This window comes from Papio anubis, chromosome 7, assembly GCF_008728515.1.
Source record: "Papio anubis isolate 15944 chromosome 7, Panubis1.0, whole genome shotgun sequence".
NCBI classification, from domain to species: domain Eukaryota; kingdom Metazoa; phylum Chordata; class Mammalia; order Primates; family Cercopithecidae; genus Papio; species Papio anubis.
The window spans coordinates 144,580,785-144,594,692 of NC_044982.1; the positions used below are offsets into that span (position 1 = coordinate 144,580,785).

General features: G+C 50.0%; 1 protein-coding gene across 8 annotated transcripts in view; it reads right to left on the reverse strand.

Moving 5' to 3' along the window:
• Nucleotides 1-13,908, reverse strand: part of CAPN3 (calpain 3) — a 58,351-nt gene that overhangs the window by 928 nt on the left and 43,515 nt on the right. Inside the window, exons 10-23 of one of the 8 annotated variants that reach the window (XR_004185188.1) lie at nt 11,127-11,287; nt 8,989-9,158; nt 8,666-8,677; nt 7,814-8,022; nt 7,018-7,054; nt 4,896-4,913; nt 2,814-2,939; nt 1,999-2,076; nt 1,543-1,600; nt 1,394-1,458; nt 891-959; nt 721-799; nt 387-503; nt 52-110 (exon numbers count right to left, since the gene is read on the reverse strand). Coding sequence is in view for 6 of the 8 variants with exons in the window: in XM_021940480.2 (XP_021796172.1) it covers nt 52-110; nt 387-503; nt 721-799; nt 891-959; nt 1,394-1,458; nt 1,543-1,600; nt 1,999-2,076; nt 7,018-7,054; nt 7,814-8,022; nt 8,666-8,677; nt 8,989-9,158; nt 11,127-11,287 (1,114 nt within the window). In the remaining 2 variants the exon portion in view is untranslated. The other 7 variants (XR_004185189.1, XM_031668798.1, XM_031668796.1 and 4 more) reach the window with 7 other exon arrangements.

Below are 13,908 nucleotides of genomic sequence, written 5' to 3' on the forward strand. Positions count from 1 at the left end.
CTCACCTTGCGTTTTAATGTGCAGGGGGAATATGCTGTGCCTATGCTTTACCTCCAGAACGTTGAGTTTGATGATACCGTCTCCATCCTTGTCAAATGCATGAAAAGCTCCTGTGAAAGAAGGCACAGGCCAGAGGCCAGTTACAGGTGCACTCTACCTGTACTACTGTAACTTCCCAAAGAGGACCATGTGCCCAGTGCTGTCCCTCATCAGCACAAAGATCTGCAGGCAGAGAATCACCAGCTTTGCCATCCCATTCTGGGCCTAAAGAGGGCCTTGGCCCTTGTTGCGCCTGGATGGGGCAGACTGGAGATTATCAGGTGAGATGCCTGTTGCCACAACTGCCCCTGCAAGAGAGCGGAGGGCAGCCACTCTCCCCTACTTACTGAACATGCCCTCCAGCCTGACGAAGCAGCAGATGAAACTGTCGAAGTCGATGTTCATGTGTTTGTCTGCGTACCGCATGGTAATGATGTCGTAGAGCTGGTTGTTGAGGTGGAATCCTGTGGAGGGGACCACGTTAAAGGGGGACATGGAGCTGGAGGCCTTGGGCCTGCCTTCTATTTTCCTTGCCTCTCGGCCACCCTGTGACCTGGGAAAGGAAAATGAGAAGCCCTTTCCCTCTCCTTTCTCTAGTGGGGTCCTAGTAGCCTAGTCCCCTCCCATTCCTGCTCCCACCGCCTCGGGTCCACATCCCTCCCACCCCTTCCTTCTTAGCACCTGCGTCATTGACTGCATTTCGCATCTCGTAGCTGTTAATGGTGCCAGACTGGTCTGTGTCATAGTGTTTGAAAATTTTCTGGCAACAGAAAATTTGAGGATGGAGGTCACACACTGAATCTCCAAATCAACCCCGTTCTTCACTCCCACACTTCATTTTCTCTTCCCACCTGCCAGGCCTTAACCTTGTTCCAGAGGTGGTGGAACTCTTGCAGGTTGAGCTTCCCAGAGCCATCTGTCTGGAGGAGGGAGGTCAGGGCTACACAGCGCACAGCAAAATCCCCCTGGATTTGGAGGGAGGGTCTAGAAGACTCTGCCTGGGCTGTCCTAACCCTGTGGTGGTCTTTAACCCTCCCCTCCACTCCGCCACCAGTCAGAGATTGCACCTACTCTGTACCCCAGGGAGCCGATCTCCTAAGGGCCACTTTTGCTTGGGCAGGATCCCAGGCCTGAGAGAAGCACAGGGATTAGGGCAGTTACAACCCAACGTCCTCCCCTTCAGCCTCTAACAACCCCTTTCAGAGGAGTATCCAAGATGTTCTGAATCAGGTTCTGAATTAAGTGTTTTCCTGGGCACAAATTAGGGCCCTTTGCCTGACTGGGCACCCTGTATGGTGCCTTGGCCCCCGTGGGCTGATGACAGAGGGTCGGGAAGGGGCGGCAGGAAGGATACATCCATGAGCGCGATCATGCTACGGCAGGACTCCAGTGTGAACCCGTGTGTCTTCAGGTCCTTGTCTGGGGGGATGGAGAAGAGTGAGAAGGTGCTTTGAGACAATGGGACTCCCCACCCACCCCCTACATTTGGTTTGAGCAACTCACGTTTGTTCACGACTGTGTTAAGGACCTTCTTGAGCTCATCTGCACAGATTTCCATGTCCTGAGGAGGAAGGGAGAGGAGGGTCATGGTTCAGGAGTACAGTAGCTCCTGGCGCAGACGCTTTGTAAAACAAATTCCAGCTGGCCGTGTTTGTGAAATCCCTGTCGGTGCTGTTATGTCATGGGAAGCTAGGGCTTTTCTGAGGAAGACGGGGGCCAGATACTGCACCCCAGCTATCAGGACCACCGTGAGCAGAGCAAAAAGGCCTCTGAGCCCACCAGTGGATGTGGCAGTCCAAAACTCAAGGACTTGTGGATTTCTGTGCCACACACACATTCCCTGGCTCCACCGAAGTCCAAAATGACCCTACCAAACAGTAACAAAATAATTGGTAATCTGAGCAGTTAATCCAGGAGAGAAGCAGCACCTGTGGGCGTCCTGGGCTTGGAGGTACTCACGTCTCCTGCTATCTGCTTGAAAATGTTCCGGAATTGTTGCTGTTCCTCACTTTCCTGGTCAGAGCTGCCAGGCTGTGGCTGTGGAGGCACAAAGGAAAACTGGTTCACAGGGGTCAGAGGTGCACAGGCCTGAGGGACAAGCTCCTCTGGGCCAAGGGAGCCAAGTGCCTAAAACGGCCAGAGGTGACAGTAGGAGCTGGGACAGGGGCAAATGCAGACCGGTGAGCTGCAGTGAGATGCATCGAGGCCTCAGTGACACCTCACTCCACACCTCTCCAGCCCTGACGCCCCCAGCCAAAGGAGATGTGGCGGCCATGCAGACACAGACAGCCTCCTCCCCACCACCCCAGTCCCCACCCACAAGAGCCGCCTCCACCATCCCAGGCCCGACCATTCCAAACAAAGGTGCCCGCAGGTCAAAGGTCTGACTGTTCTGATTCCTCCAGCCACTCTGTCGTCAAGGCCAAGTCCTCAGAGAACCTCCCCTAGGCCCCAGTGCACGAGGCCATGGATAGAAGAGGGGCCTCGATTGGTCTGAAGACTTTTGCCTCTAAGGCTCACCTCCACTAAGCACCCCACTCCAATCTAACAGCCTGCCAGTCCACTCCTAGAATGGAATCCCCATCCTGGGATATTCACCCAAGCAGCAGCCCGAATTTCAGGGGAACTTGCTGAGAGAAAAGGTCAGTGGGACGAATCCAAACCTCTAGATGTTCAAGACAACCCCCTGGGAAGCCTCCAGCCCGTGTATCCCAAGCGCATAGGAAGCCCCCGTAGTGCGCTGGCCGCCCCACCCATGCCACGTGCTCAGACACCTGTGGGGACTGCTCTTGTCTCTATCAGGGCTGATTCTGTCTCAGCCTTTGCCTCCCCTTCTGACTGTCCTGGTCCACACCCAGCTCCTTGTTGCTGTTTGCTCTGTCCGAAACGAAGATGATGGGCTGGAGAGAGGAGGGAAGGAGGGAGCGGGCAGGAAGGAAGTGAGGATTACAGTCTGAACAGGCACACTGAGGCAGCCTCTCTCTTGGAGCAGCTTTATCCAGTGAGAAGAGGAAAAGAACAGGCGGGAGCTCTTCAACCTCAGTTCAAGCTCTATCTCTGCCACTGACAAGCTGTGTGACTTCAGTTCTTTATCTTTTCATACCCACTCCATCCCTCATGGTGGAGTACTGAGCTCAGCATGTGAAATGCTAAGAATGCTAAAAGTGCAGTGATTGTCAAGTATTTTGTGGACTTTTTTTTTTTTCCCAGATGGAAACACTGTTCAAATTAAATTTCCTGCAGAAACACCGTGTATATAAAGTCATTAAAAAACAGAGCTGCTCTGATTAATGAGAACAGAGCTCTTTGCCCTCAGCACCCCACATCACCATGGCAGCTACTGAGGCACCTCCAAGGATCCTCTAGGACTCTGCAAAGTACAGACTGAAAAAGGACACGGATTAGCGGCATGGTCAGTGGGTGAGCCATCAGAACACTGGGCCGGAATCCCAGCCCTGCCCCTCATATAAGAGATCTCTCTGGCCTCAGTTTACTCATCCTTTAATAGTAAAACCTGCTTTCCCTCCTCATCGGGCTCTTGTGGGGATCAAATGAGATACGGAATGCAAAATCATACCGCAAAACCATTTAAGATACTACACAAACAAGGGATATTTTCAAGACATGCTCGTGCAAGTGACAAGGATATGAAAAGGGTGGAGAGCGGCTGCTGCATGGCGCCAACACTGGTGGGTGCGGTGCACCTGTAGGGAAAGCCCAGGGAAGGCAAGGCTGTGGGGATTGAGGCTGCAATGAAGAGAACAACAGGGCAGTTAGAGCCTCTCAGAGCAGAAAAGCAGCCCGCCCGGGCTCAGGCGTCACTGCCCTTCCATGCGGCTCATCTAGGACAGCTCAAGCAAATAGACCCAAGGAAACAGCTCCCCAGCTTTGGCTCCCAGCAGGCTCCAGAGGCCCTGGCTTGCTCTGCCTTCTAAGCAAAGTGTCTTGCTCAAGCAGCTGAAGCTTGTGGGGATCCCAGAGCAAATGGAGGTCACAGTCTGAGGGGGGATGTGTAGGATGGATATGATGTGGCCATGGAGCATCCCTGCCAGGCACACACCAGCAGGCCTGAGTGTGGGTCTGGACAATGCAGGCCTTGAAGTGTAGGGGCCTGGCACCAGAGACAGAGGGGCAAGAAACACAGGTGTTGGGAGTAAACAACATGGTTTCCAATTCCATTTTCCCCACTTATTAGTTCTGTTCCTTGGGCAAGTTCACTTCTCTGAGTCTATCTCACCTGTGAAAGGGGAAAAATAACAGCACCCTACTTTGTAGCTATTGTTATAATTGGGGGAAAAAAACACAAAAAGAGAGTTTGACCCCAAGCACAGTGCCTGGAATGTGGTAGTGCCTGCTGAGTGTCAGCTCTGGTCTGGGCCAGCACCAGTACCCGGAGGTCCCCTGTGATGGATCCATCACCACCAGGCACCACCAGAAATGCTAGCACCAAATCTGATGGTGTATGATGGCCTCTTGTGGTTCAGGACACAGACTCTGGACCCAGACTGCCTGGCTCTAAGTACTGGCTCTGCCCCTCCCTGGCTGTGTGGCCTTGGGTAAGTTAGTCAATCTGTCTGTACCTTTTCTCCCTGTGAAAATGGGGATAGGGCTGTTGTGAGGATGGAATTAATCATGGAAATCACCTAGAAGAGTACTTGGCATGTAGCCTTCCCCCAGCAAATCTCAGCTGTCATTACTGCACTCTCAGCCCCAGCAGGAGTTCAGGGAAGGAGGGGGAGGAGGAGGCAACTCTGGTGCATGCATGCATATGAGCTCCAACACACATGCACACACACACACGCATGCACACACACATGCATGAGTACACACTTCGTGCTCTCTACCCACACACCTACCTTGGTTTTTTTCTTTTTCTGCACAAGAAAAGGAAACAGTAAATGCAGAATAAGTGAAAAGCAAGTTGCCAGAATGGCCAGTGGCTTTTGGCTTCCCTGTATCCTGGTCTTTAGCTTGGGGGTGAGGCTCCGGAGTCCAGAAATCTGAGTCACATGGAGCCAAAAAAGGGCATGGAGGGTGAAGGGAGAAAAGAATTCTTTCTCCCCCATGTCCAGACACCAGTGACTACTCTGCCATTGTTTTTGTAATTTACTCTTACTGCATATGGCAAGGAAAAGGATCTTCTGGCTAAGGCTTGCTTTCTTCCTTTTTTTAAAAAATGAAATTGGTGGCTGGGTGCGGTGGCTCACGCCTGTAATCCCAACACTTTGGGAGGCCGAGGTGGGTGGATCACCTGAGGTCAGGAGTTCAGGACCAGCCTGATCAACATAGTGAAACCCCGTCTCGACTAAAAAATACACAAATTAGCTAGGCGTGGTGGTGGGCACCTGTAATCTCAGCTACTCAGGAGGCTGAGGCAGGAGAATTGCTTGAACCGGGGAGCGGAGGTTGCAGTGAGCCGAGATCGCGCCACTGCACTCCAGCCTGGGCGACAAGAGCGAAACTCCATCTCAAAATAAATAAATAAATAGAAATAATAATAAAAATGAAATTGGTTACTAAAACACCAAAAACATGGCTCACTCAAACTGACCTGACAATGGATTTTGATTTATAGAATATTTTTTAAAAATCTTCGAGCAACCATTCACCATAGGGAGGTTTTCTCTGGTAAAAGCAGCAGCTCTGGCAGGCTGCCTGGGCCTGTAATCCCTGTGGCAACTATCCGCTGAGCCGAGGGCCGCTGCTCCCTGTGTCTTCCAGATTGCCCACGGCCCCAACATTCCTGTTGACCCTCCACACTGGAGCCAAATGTCAGGTGAGAACTGCAGACAACTGTGTCAGTGCAGGGACATCAAAACCCCTGCACCTGCCTGCTCTACTCAGGTGACATGCCAGCTCCTGTAAGCTTTTGAGTTTGCAGGTCCTGATCAATACTGTACACCGGTGTCCAGATGACCAGAACAGACCCTCCCACACCTACCACTAAATCAATCGCCTGTGGTCATTCAGAAGGCACTTAGAGACCTGGGTCAGGGTCAGGATTATGACCATGACTCACTGCCCAGAAGGCTGTTCAGAGGGGTATTTGTCCTCCCATTGACCTATGTCATCCCCACAGACTGCCAACTGACTACAGCCCAAAGCCCCAAGGCAGTCACAAGACTCAGCACAGAGAGCCCAACACACAGCACTCTGTGCTTCAGACTCTGGGCTTCGCACTGCCGGGGGCTGGCCTCAGCGTGGAGTCTGAATGTGAATTCCACCCCTGCCACTTACTGAGCTCTGTGAACTCAGAGCAGTCATTCAACCCCATTGAGCCCCTACTTCCTTTCTTGAACACCAGGGATTATAACCCCGTCTACCTCTCAGAAACCTCGCAAGTATTGCGATAACACATGTGAAAAGTACCTTGTAAAGTGTAAAATGTGAAAAACACCTCTGTTTGAGTGCCCATGCTGTGCCAGACACTTCACATACATCATCTCATTGATGAAACCTCCCAAAAGGCTTGTGAGGCACATTATTGTCCCCGTTTTACAGAGCAGGAAACTGAGTGAGAGCGACTATAGAAATTGTTCGGGTCACCCCACTGGTAGGTGGAGGATCCAGGTGTCGACACCAGGTCCGCACCAGCTTGCTTTCTTTTCTCTAAGTGTGAAATCCAATGTTATCCAGGCTCAGAATCCAGTGTTCGCTGCGGCTCTTGTCATCCCTTCCTGTGGTCTTGTTCCCTCCCTCTGATTGTTCAAATTGCTTCTCCCTTCCAGGACCCTCTCCCGTGCTTCCCAGCCCCTGAACTGCCTCAATGGCCCCCGGTGCATAAGGCCCATTACTTCCGGCCATGCCAAGCAGGATTTACAGTGCCATGGAGGGACTGCTCAGCATAGCCCAGACTCCCATTCCCTCTGCCACTGCCCACTGTCCCCTGCACCATCTGTCCCCTGCACCATCTGTCCCCTGCATGGTCAGAGAAGGGTACCCTCTGGACTTTCCACACAGAAGATCTAAACCACTCACCACTGGCCGATCCACGGAGATTGTATTTTCAACTTCCCTGTGAGGAACACAGACATGTGGGGTCTCAGTGTCACCAGAAGCAAGCAGGAAGCCCGTGGAGGGTTTGCTCTGGTGCACGGCTTCCCGCGGCCAAGCCGGGACCAGCCTCTAGAGAACCCCTGGAACTAACACCCCCAACCCCAGGAACCAGCCCATGTCAGCACCATCCCCAACAGCCAAGCCCAGGCATGCAGGTTCTTGTTGGCATTGCTCAGAGCCCCCCATGGCCAGCCACCTACCCATGTACCTGGTGCGTCTTCCAAGGACAGAGATCAGAGTGACAGGGGCTATGAGTTCGTCTGTGGTGACCAGGGACAGGATGTGGCTTTCCTGGCCATGCTAACCTAAAATTTCAAGCATCCCCAACACCTCCTATCCCTCTTCCGTACTTTATTTTTGCTCCATATCGCCGCTCCAAATCTAACGTGCTACGTATATTTTTCCTATCCATTATTGTCTCATATTAGAATATTAAGCTCCATGAAGGCAGGGATTTCTTTCTGTTTACTTCAGTACTCTATGCCTAGTGCCTAGGAGAGTGCCTGGAACATAGTAGGTGCTCAATAAATATCTGCAGAACGGATGAGTGAATGAATGGGGGTAATGTGGCCAGTGGCTCAGGAGCAGAAGACGTTCAGCTGGTCAACACATGCCAGGACCTCTGGAGGAGGCGTGACGAGCTGCCTCACGCCTTCCATCTCTGGAGTGGGCCACGTGAGCTTTTAGAAACAGGTGGGAAAGCTGGGCGGGCACTCACTCGGAGAGGTTCCTCTTTTCAGAGAAGACCCGGAGGATGAATTCCCCCTCCTGGTGGGGCTCGTAGGTGGAGGGCACGATGACATACTCGCTGGGAGGCAGGCGGAAGCGCTGGGACACCTCCCGCATGTTGATGTAGGTTTTGCTCCTGGCCCTGGAGGCGTTGTACAGGAAGAAGTCCTTCTGCAGGTGCTGCCTGTTCCCGTGCATCTGAGACATGGGAGAGCCCGCGGGACGTGAGCCGCTTGGGAGGGACGCCCTGTCCTGCCACAGCCACCTCCGAGGGTCCCTTCCCGACTCCCTGGTCACCCATGTCACAGTCTCAACCTCCCTACTTCAGACTCCCAACGCTTAAATAGCCTCCCTACCTTACTTCCTTTTCTGTTGTGATTCACAGTGAATGGCAACTGTGCCATCCCCACACTCAGGGACACTTACCAGAACAGCTGCTCCTCAGCTCCGGAGCCCCTCAGGCTGGAAGGACCCCCAAGAAGGCCTAGAGGACTTGGCTGGGTTCTGAGGGAAGTGATTCCTCCATCCCAACAGGGCGGCCACCCTCAGAATGCGTCTGTGTGACTGTGTGTGTGGCTGTGAGCATGGAGGGTGCGTGTGCAAAGGCGTGTGACGCGCAGTGTCTGGTGCGAGGGGGAAAGTACACATCTGGGGGTGGTAGTCACAGGTCATGCAATGCCCCGAGGCACCTGCTCTGCAGTGGAATTAACGCGGGCAAGGCCCTCTCCTATCACAGTCCTGCCCACACACCCCACCAGGAAGCTTCTCGATGAACCACAGACAGACTCAGGGCCCCCTGGGTAGTGCTGCACACAACTGCTGGCCGCTGCTGCTGCTATACCTCTTTGGGAACCTTGAGGAGAAATAGAAAGGAAGATGCTTCAGATCTGAATGGGGATGAGGAGCCTGCAGAAGGGAATGCCAGCAACTGCAGCCCGCATGTGGAAGCCTGATCCCCAGCACCCGTCCTGCCAGGCCCACCCCACTGCTGCTCCGATGCCCCCCTGGTATTTTTTGCTTATTACTAACACAAGTGGGCCTGATACCAGGAGCTCTGGGGGTCACTGAATATCGAGGAAGCCAGAGGACCCCTCTAGAAGCCCCTGGAAGCGTCCTCGCTGGGGAAGTATGTTTCCCGGGCTGGAGCCGATCAGGACTGCACACCTCGTAGATGGCGAAGCCGATGGTGAAGAGATTGGCCCCCAGCTTCCGGTCCTTGCGCCGGTTCTTCTGCATCAGCGCCACCAGGAAGCTGCAAATCACCTCCGAGTCGTCAGGGTCATCGTCCTCCTCCAGGAGCTTCAGACGGTACTGAGGGTTGGTCCAGAAAGTATCTGCCCCCCAAGAAAGGAAACATGCATTCAGAGGGGCCTCTCAGAGGGCAGGAAGGAGATGAGACAGAGGGAACCTATTTATTTCTATGCCCTGCATCTAGGTGCTTAGAAAATATCAACAGAAAGCACGATTCGGGCATTTGTCTATTGGGGGGGCGGGGTGCTCCCTTTATACAGATAGAGCTGTACTGACCGGATGTGTGGCTCTTCCTTCCTCTGAGCTTTCGTTCTCAGTCTTTGCTGATGATTTTGTTTTCCTTACCTGCTCCTTAAACGCTGTTGGTGTCTGGAATCTGGTCTCGGCCTCTTCTCCTCTTACCTCACCCTTCCTGCCTCCCTAGGCAATCTTTCTTACTTCTGCTTTTTAACTGCCCCCTACACACTCATGATGCCTGAGCCATATATCCCAGCCTCAATCTCTCTCACCTTTTATTTTTTATTTTTTATTTTTTGAGACACAGTCTGGCTCTGTTGCCCAGGCTGGAGTGCAGTGGCACGATCTCGGCTTACTGCGGCCTCTGCCTCCTGGGTTCAAGCGATTCTTCTGACTCAGCCTCCCAAGTAGCAGGGATTATAGGCGCCCGCCACCATCCCCGGTTAATTTTTGTATTTTTAGTAGACACGGGGTTTCCCCGTGTTAGCCAAGCTGGTCTTGAACTCCTGACCACAGTGATCTGCCTGCCTCCACCTCCCAAAGTGCTGGGATTACAGGCATGAGCCACCATTTCTGGTCTTTTATTTTTTGAGTTCTTATCATATCACCAAGTGCCATCTAATATGCGCATCCAATACTCTATTACAAATCTTCACTGGGATACTCTACAGGAACCTCAACCTTTCCTTGTCCCAAGTTAAATTCCTTTCCCTATAACCCCACAGTCAACTCCACCAAAAACAACACGCTGATATTTTTCTCTTGTCTTTTTTATTTTTGTTGAGGCAGGGTCTTACTCTGTCACCCAGGCAGGAGTGCAATGGCACGATCATGGTTCATTGCAGCCTCAACCTCCTGAGCTCAAGCAATCCTCCTGCCTCATTTTTTTTATTTTTTGTAAAGATGAGATCTCACTATGTTGCCTGTGCTGGTCTTGAACTCCTGGGCTCAAGTGATCCTCCTGCTTCTGTCTCTCAAAGTGCTGGGATTATAGGCGTGAGCCACCCACCCAGTCTTCTTGTGTGTCTTATGTTGTAATGGGAATCTTGACATCATTCTTTATTCTTCCTTCCATACATCACCCAATATGCTCTCCCTAAATCTGCTCTCTTCCCTCCATCTCTGCTGCTACTGACTTGGTCTAGGTTTTCATCATCTCTGACTTAAACTATTGCAGCAGCTGCTAACTTGGTTCTCCAATACTGCCCTTACTGTTACTTACACAGTACTCACAGTCCCCAACTTAGGATGGTTCAGCTACAATTTTTTAACTTTACAATGTGAAAGTGATGCACATTCAATAGAAACTGGATTTTGAGTACTCATACAACCATTCTGTTTTTCACTTTTAGTGCAGTATTAAGTAAGTTACATGAGATATTCAACATTTTATTGTAAAATAGGCTTTTTGTTAGATGATTTTGCCCTAAGGTTAGGCTGAGGTTAGTTAGGCTAAGGTCAGTGTTCCGAGCATGTTTAAGGTGGGCCAGGCTAAGCTATGACGTTTGGTGGATTAGGCATATTAAATGCACTTTCGACTCAGGGTGTTTTCAAAGATGGACGGGTTTATCTAGACATAACCTCATCATAAGTCCAGCAACATCTGCATTGTTCCCACAATTTCCTGCTTCAAAGTCACTACCAGCTCCCTATTGCAAACTTCTCAGCATGGTGGTTTCCTTCTCAGTAAACTAGGGAGGGTTTAATAAGATAGTGGACATCTGGAACAGAAAGACTTCATAAGCGCTAGTTAGGCTTCTTCTGCCTGGAACTTGTTCTGCTTGGACCCTCCCCCCATCAAGAGCATCTCCCACCTGGGAAGTTGCGGCAGCCTCCGGCGGAGCAACCCCGCACCCAACGGCCCTCGTTCACAGACACTGTCCAGGTCTGAAGCTTGTCAGACTGCAGAGCGTCGGCCGTGAGGTTGCAGATCTCCAACTTTGTGAAATGGTAGATGAAATCCTCATAGGACATCCTGAGAGGTTGGAAGAAAAGAGAGACCCATACGGGAAAAGGTGAGGAGGGCTGGGAGTGGAAGACCCCAGGGCTAACAGCACAATAATAAAACAGTCACGGGAACTTGGCCAGGGTCCCAGAGGAGTCTCTGTTTCCTTTTCAGGGCAAACGCTGTCACTTCTGATGCATCTACTCCAAACCACCATCTTTCCTAACAATGATTCAAAAATGAGCCAGGCCCTGAAAGACAAATGTCGCATACTCTCATATGTGAAAGCTAAAACAAAGTGTATGTAATGGAAGAGGGAGTAGATGGTGGTTACCAGAGGCTGGGAAGGGAAGGAGAGGGGAGAATGAAAAGAGGGTGGCTAATGGATACAAAATACAGTTAAATAGAAGAAATAAGCTCTAGTGCTCACCCGGGCGCGGTGGCTCACGCCTGTAATCCCAGCACTTTGGGAGGCTGAGACGGGTGGATCACCTGAGGCTAGGAATTCGAGGCCAGCCTGGCCAACATGGTGAAACCCCATCTCTACTGAAAATACAAAATACAAAAATTAGCTGAGCGTCATGGCGGGCACCTGTAATCCCAGTTACTTGGGAGGCTGAGGCAGGAGAATCACTTGAACCCAGGAGGCAGAGGTTGCATTGAGCCGATATTGTGCCATTGCACTCCAGCCTGGGCAACAGAGTGAGACTCTGTCTCAAAAAAAAAAAAAAAAAAGCTCTAGTGCTCAGTAGCACAGTCAGTAAGGCAAATACAGCTAAACAAGAATTTATGGTATAGTGTGTGTGTGTATATATGTGTGTGTGTATACATATATATGTATTAAAATATATACATATTGTGTAAAATATATAAGTAAACTGTATACATATTATCATCATTGATTTGGAAAACTCAAATTTCCTTGTAATGAGAAAAGCTCTGCTACAAATTTACCTGTTGGTTTATGTCCAAACTTATGTTCTACATATACCTCTTCAAGCTGAAAAATATGAAGGAATCTGAAGAAAAGGAAACTAAAATACTCAAACTGTCATGAGGCTTTGCTTTCATACTGTATATATATACGTATATATACACACACACATTTAATACGTATATATACGTGTATACGTATATATGTATATACACACACAGTCTGTATATATACGTGTGTGTGTGTGTGTGTGTATGTGTATATATATATATTTTTTTTTTCTTTTGAGACAGAGTCTCGCTCTGTTGCCCAGGCTGGAGTGCAGTGGTGTGATCTTGGCTCACTGCGACCTCCACTTCCTGAGGTCAAGTGATTCTCCTGCCTCAGCCTCCCAAGTAACTGGGATTACAGGTGCCTGCCATGACGCTCAGCTAATTTTTGTGTTTTGTATTTTCAGTAGAGATGGGGTTTCACCATGTTGGCCAGACTGGTCTCAAACTCCTAGCCTCAGGTGATCCACCCACCTCAGCCTCCCAAGGTGCTGGGATTACAGGCATGAGCCACCATGCCCAGCCTATATATCTTTCAAAATAGCTAGAGGAAAAGAATTGTAATGTTCCCAACACAAAGAAAAGATATATATTTGAGATGATGGTATCCCAATTACCCTAATTTGATGATTATACATTGTATATGTGTATCAAAATATCACATGTACCCCCAAAATATGGGTACATATGTACCCCCAAAATATATATAGCTATGATATATCCATAAAAAATAGAAGGCCAGGTGTGGTGGCTTACATCTGTAATCCCAGCACTTTTTTTTTAAGACAGGGTCTTGCTCTGTTGCCCAGGATGGACTGCAGTGGTACAATCATAGTTCACTGCAGCCTCAACCTCCTGGGCTCAAGTGACCCCCTGCTTCAGCCTCTCAAATAGCTGAGACTACAGGAACACACCACCACACCTGCCTAATTTTAAATTTTTCTGTAAAGTTGGGGTCCCATGTGTTACCCAGGCCCACATCCCAGCATTTTGGGAGGCCAAGGTAGAAGGATCACTTGAGCCCAGGAGTTTGAGACCAGCCTGAGCAATATAGCGAGGCCCATCTCTATTGTAGTTTTTAAATAAATTAAAAAATAAAGTAATAAAAACACAAAAAACCTTTCACTTGACATTATACTAAGACGACTTTTTTTTTTTCCCCCCAAGACAGAGTCTCACTCTGTCATCCAGGTTGGAGTGCAGTGGTGCAATCTGGGCTCACTGCAACCTCTGGCTCCCGGCTTCAAGTAATTCTCCTGCCACAGCCTTCCAAGTAGCTGGAATTACAGGCCCACACCCATCATGCCCAGCTAAATTTTGTATTTCTAGTAGAGATGGGGTTTCACCATGTTGGCCAGGTTGGTCTCGAACTCCTGACCTCAAGTGATCTGCCCACCTTGGCCTTCCCAAGTGTAAGACAACATACTTAATGTCTGCCACAGTGTCAGACATTAAATATGTTGACAGAAAAATTCTTATTTTCCCAAAACGAACTAAGAAAAAGAGAACAATGTTGGTTTTTTTTTTTTTCCCCCTAACATATTGGCCACAAGCCATGTTTCTCATTTTCTTTATTTTTTTTTGTTTTTATTTTTTAGGTATGGGGTCTCATGATGTTATTCCAGCTATACTTGAACTCCTGGGCTCAAGTGATCCTCCCACCTCAG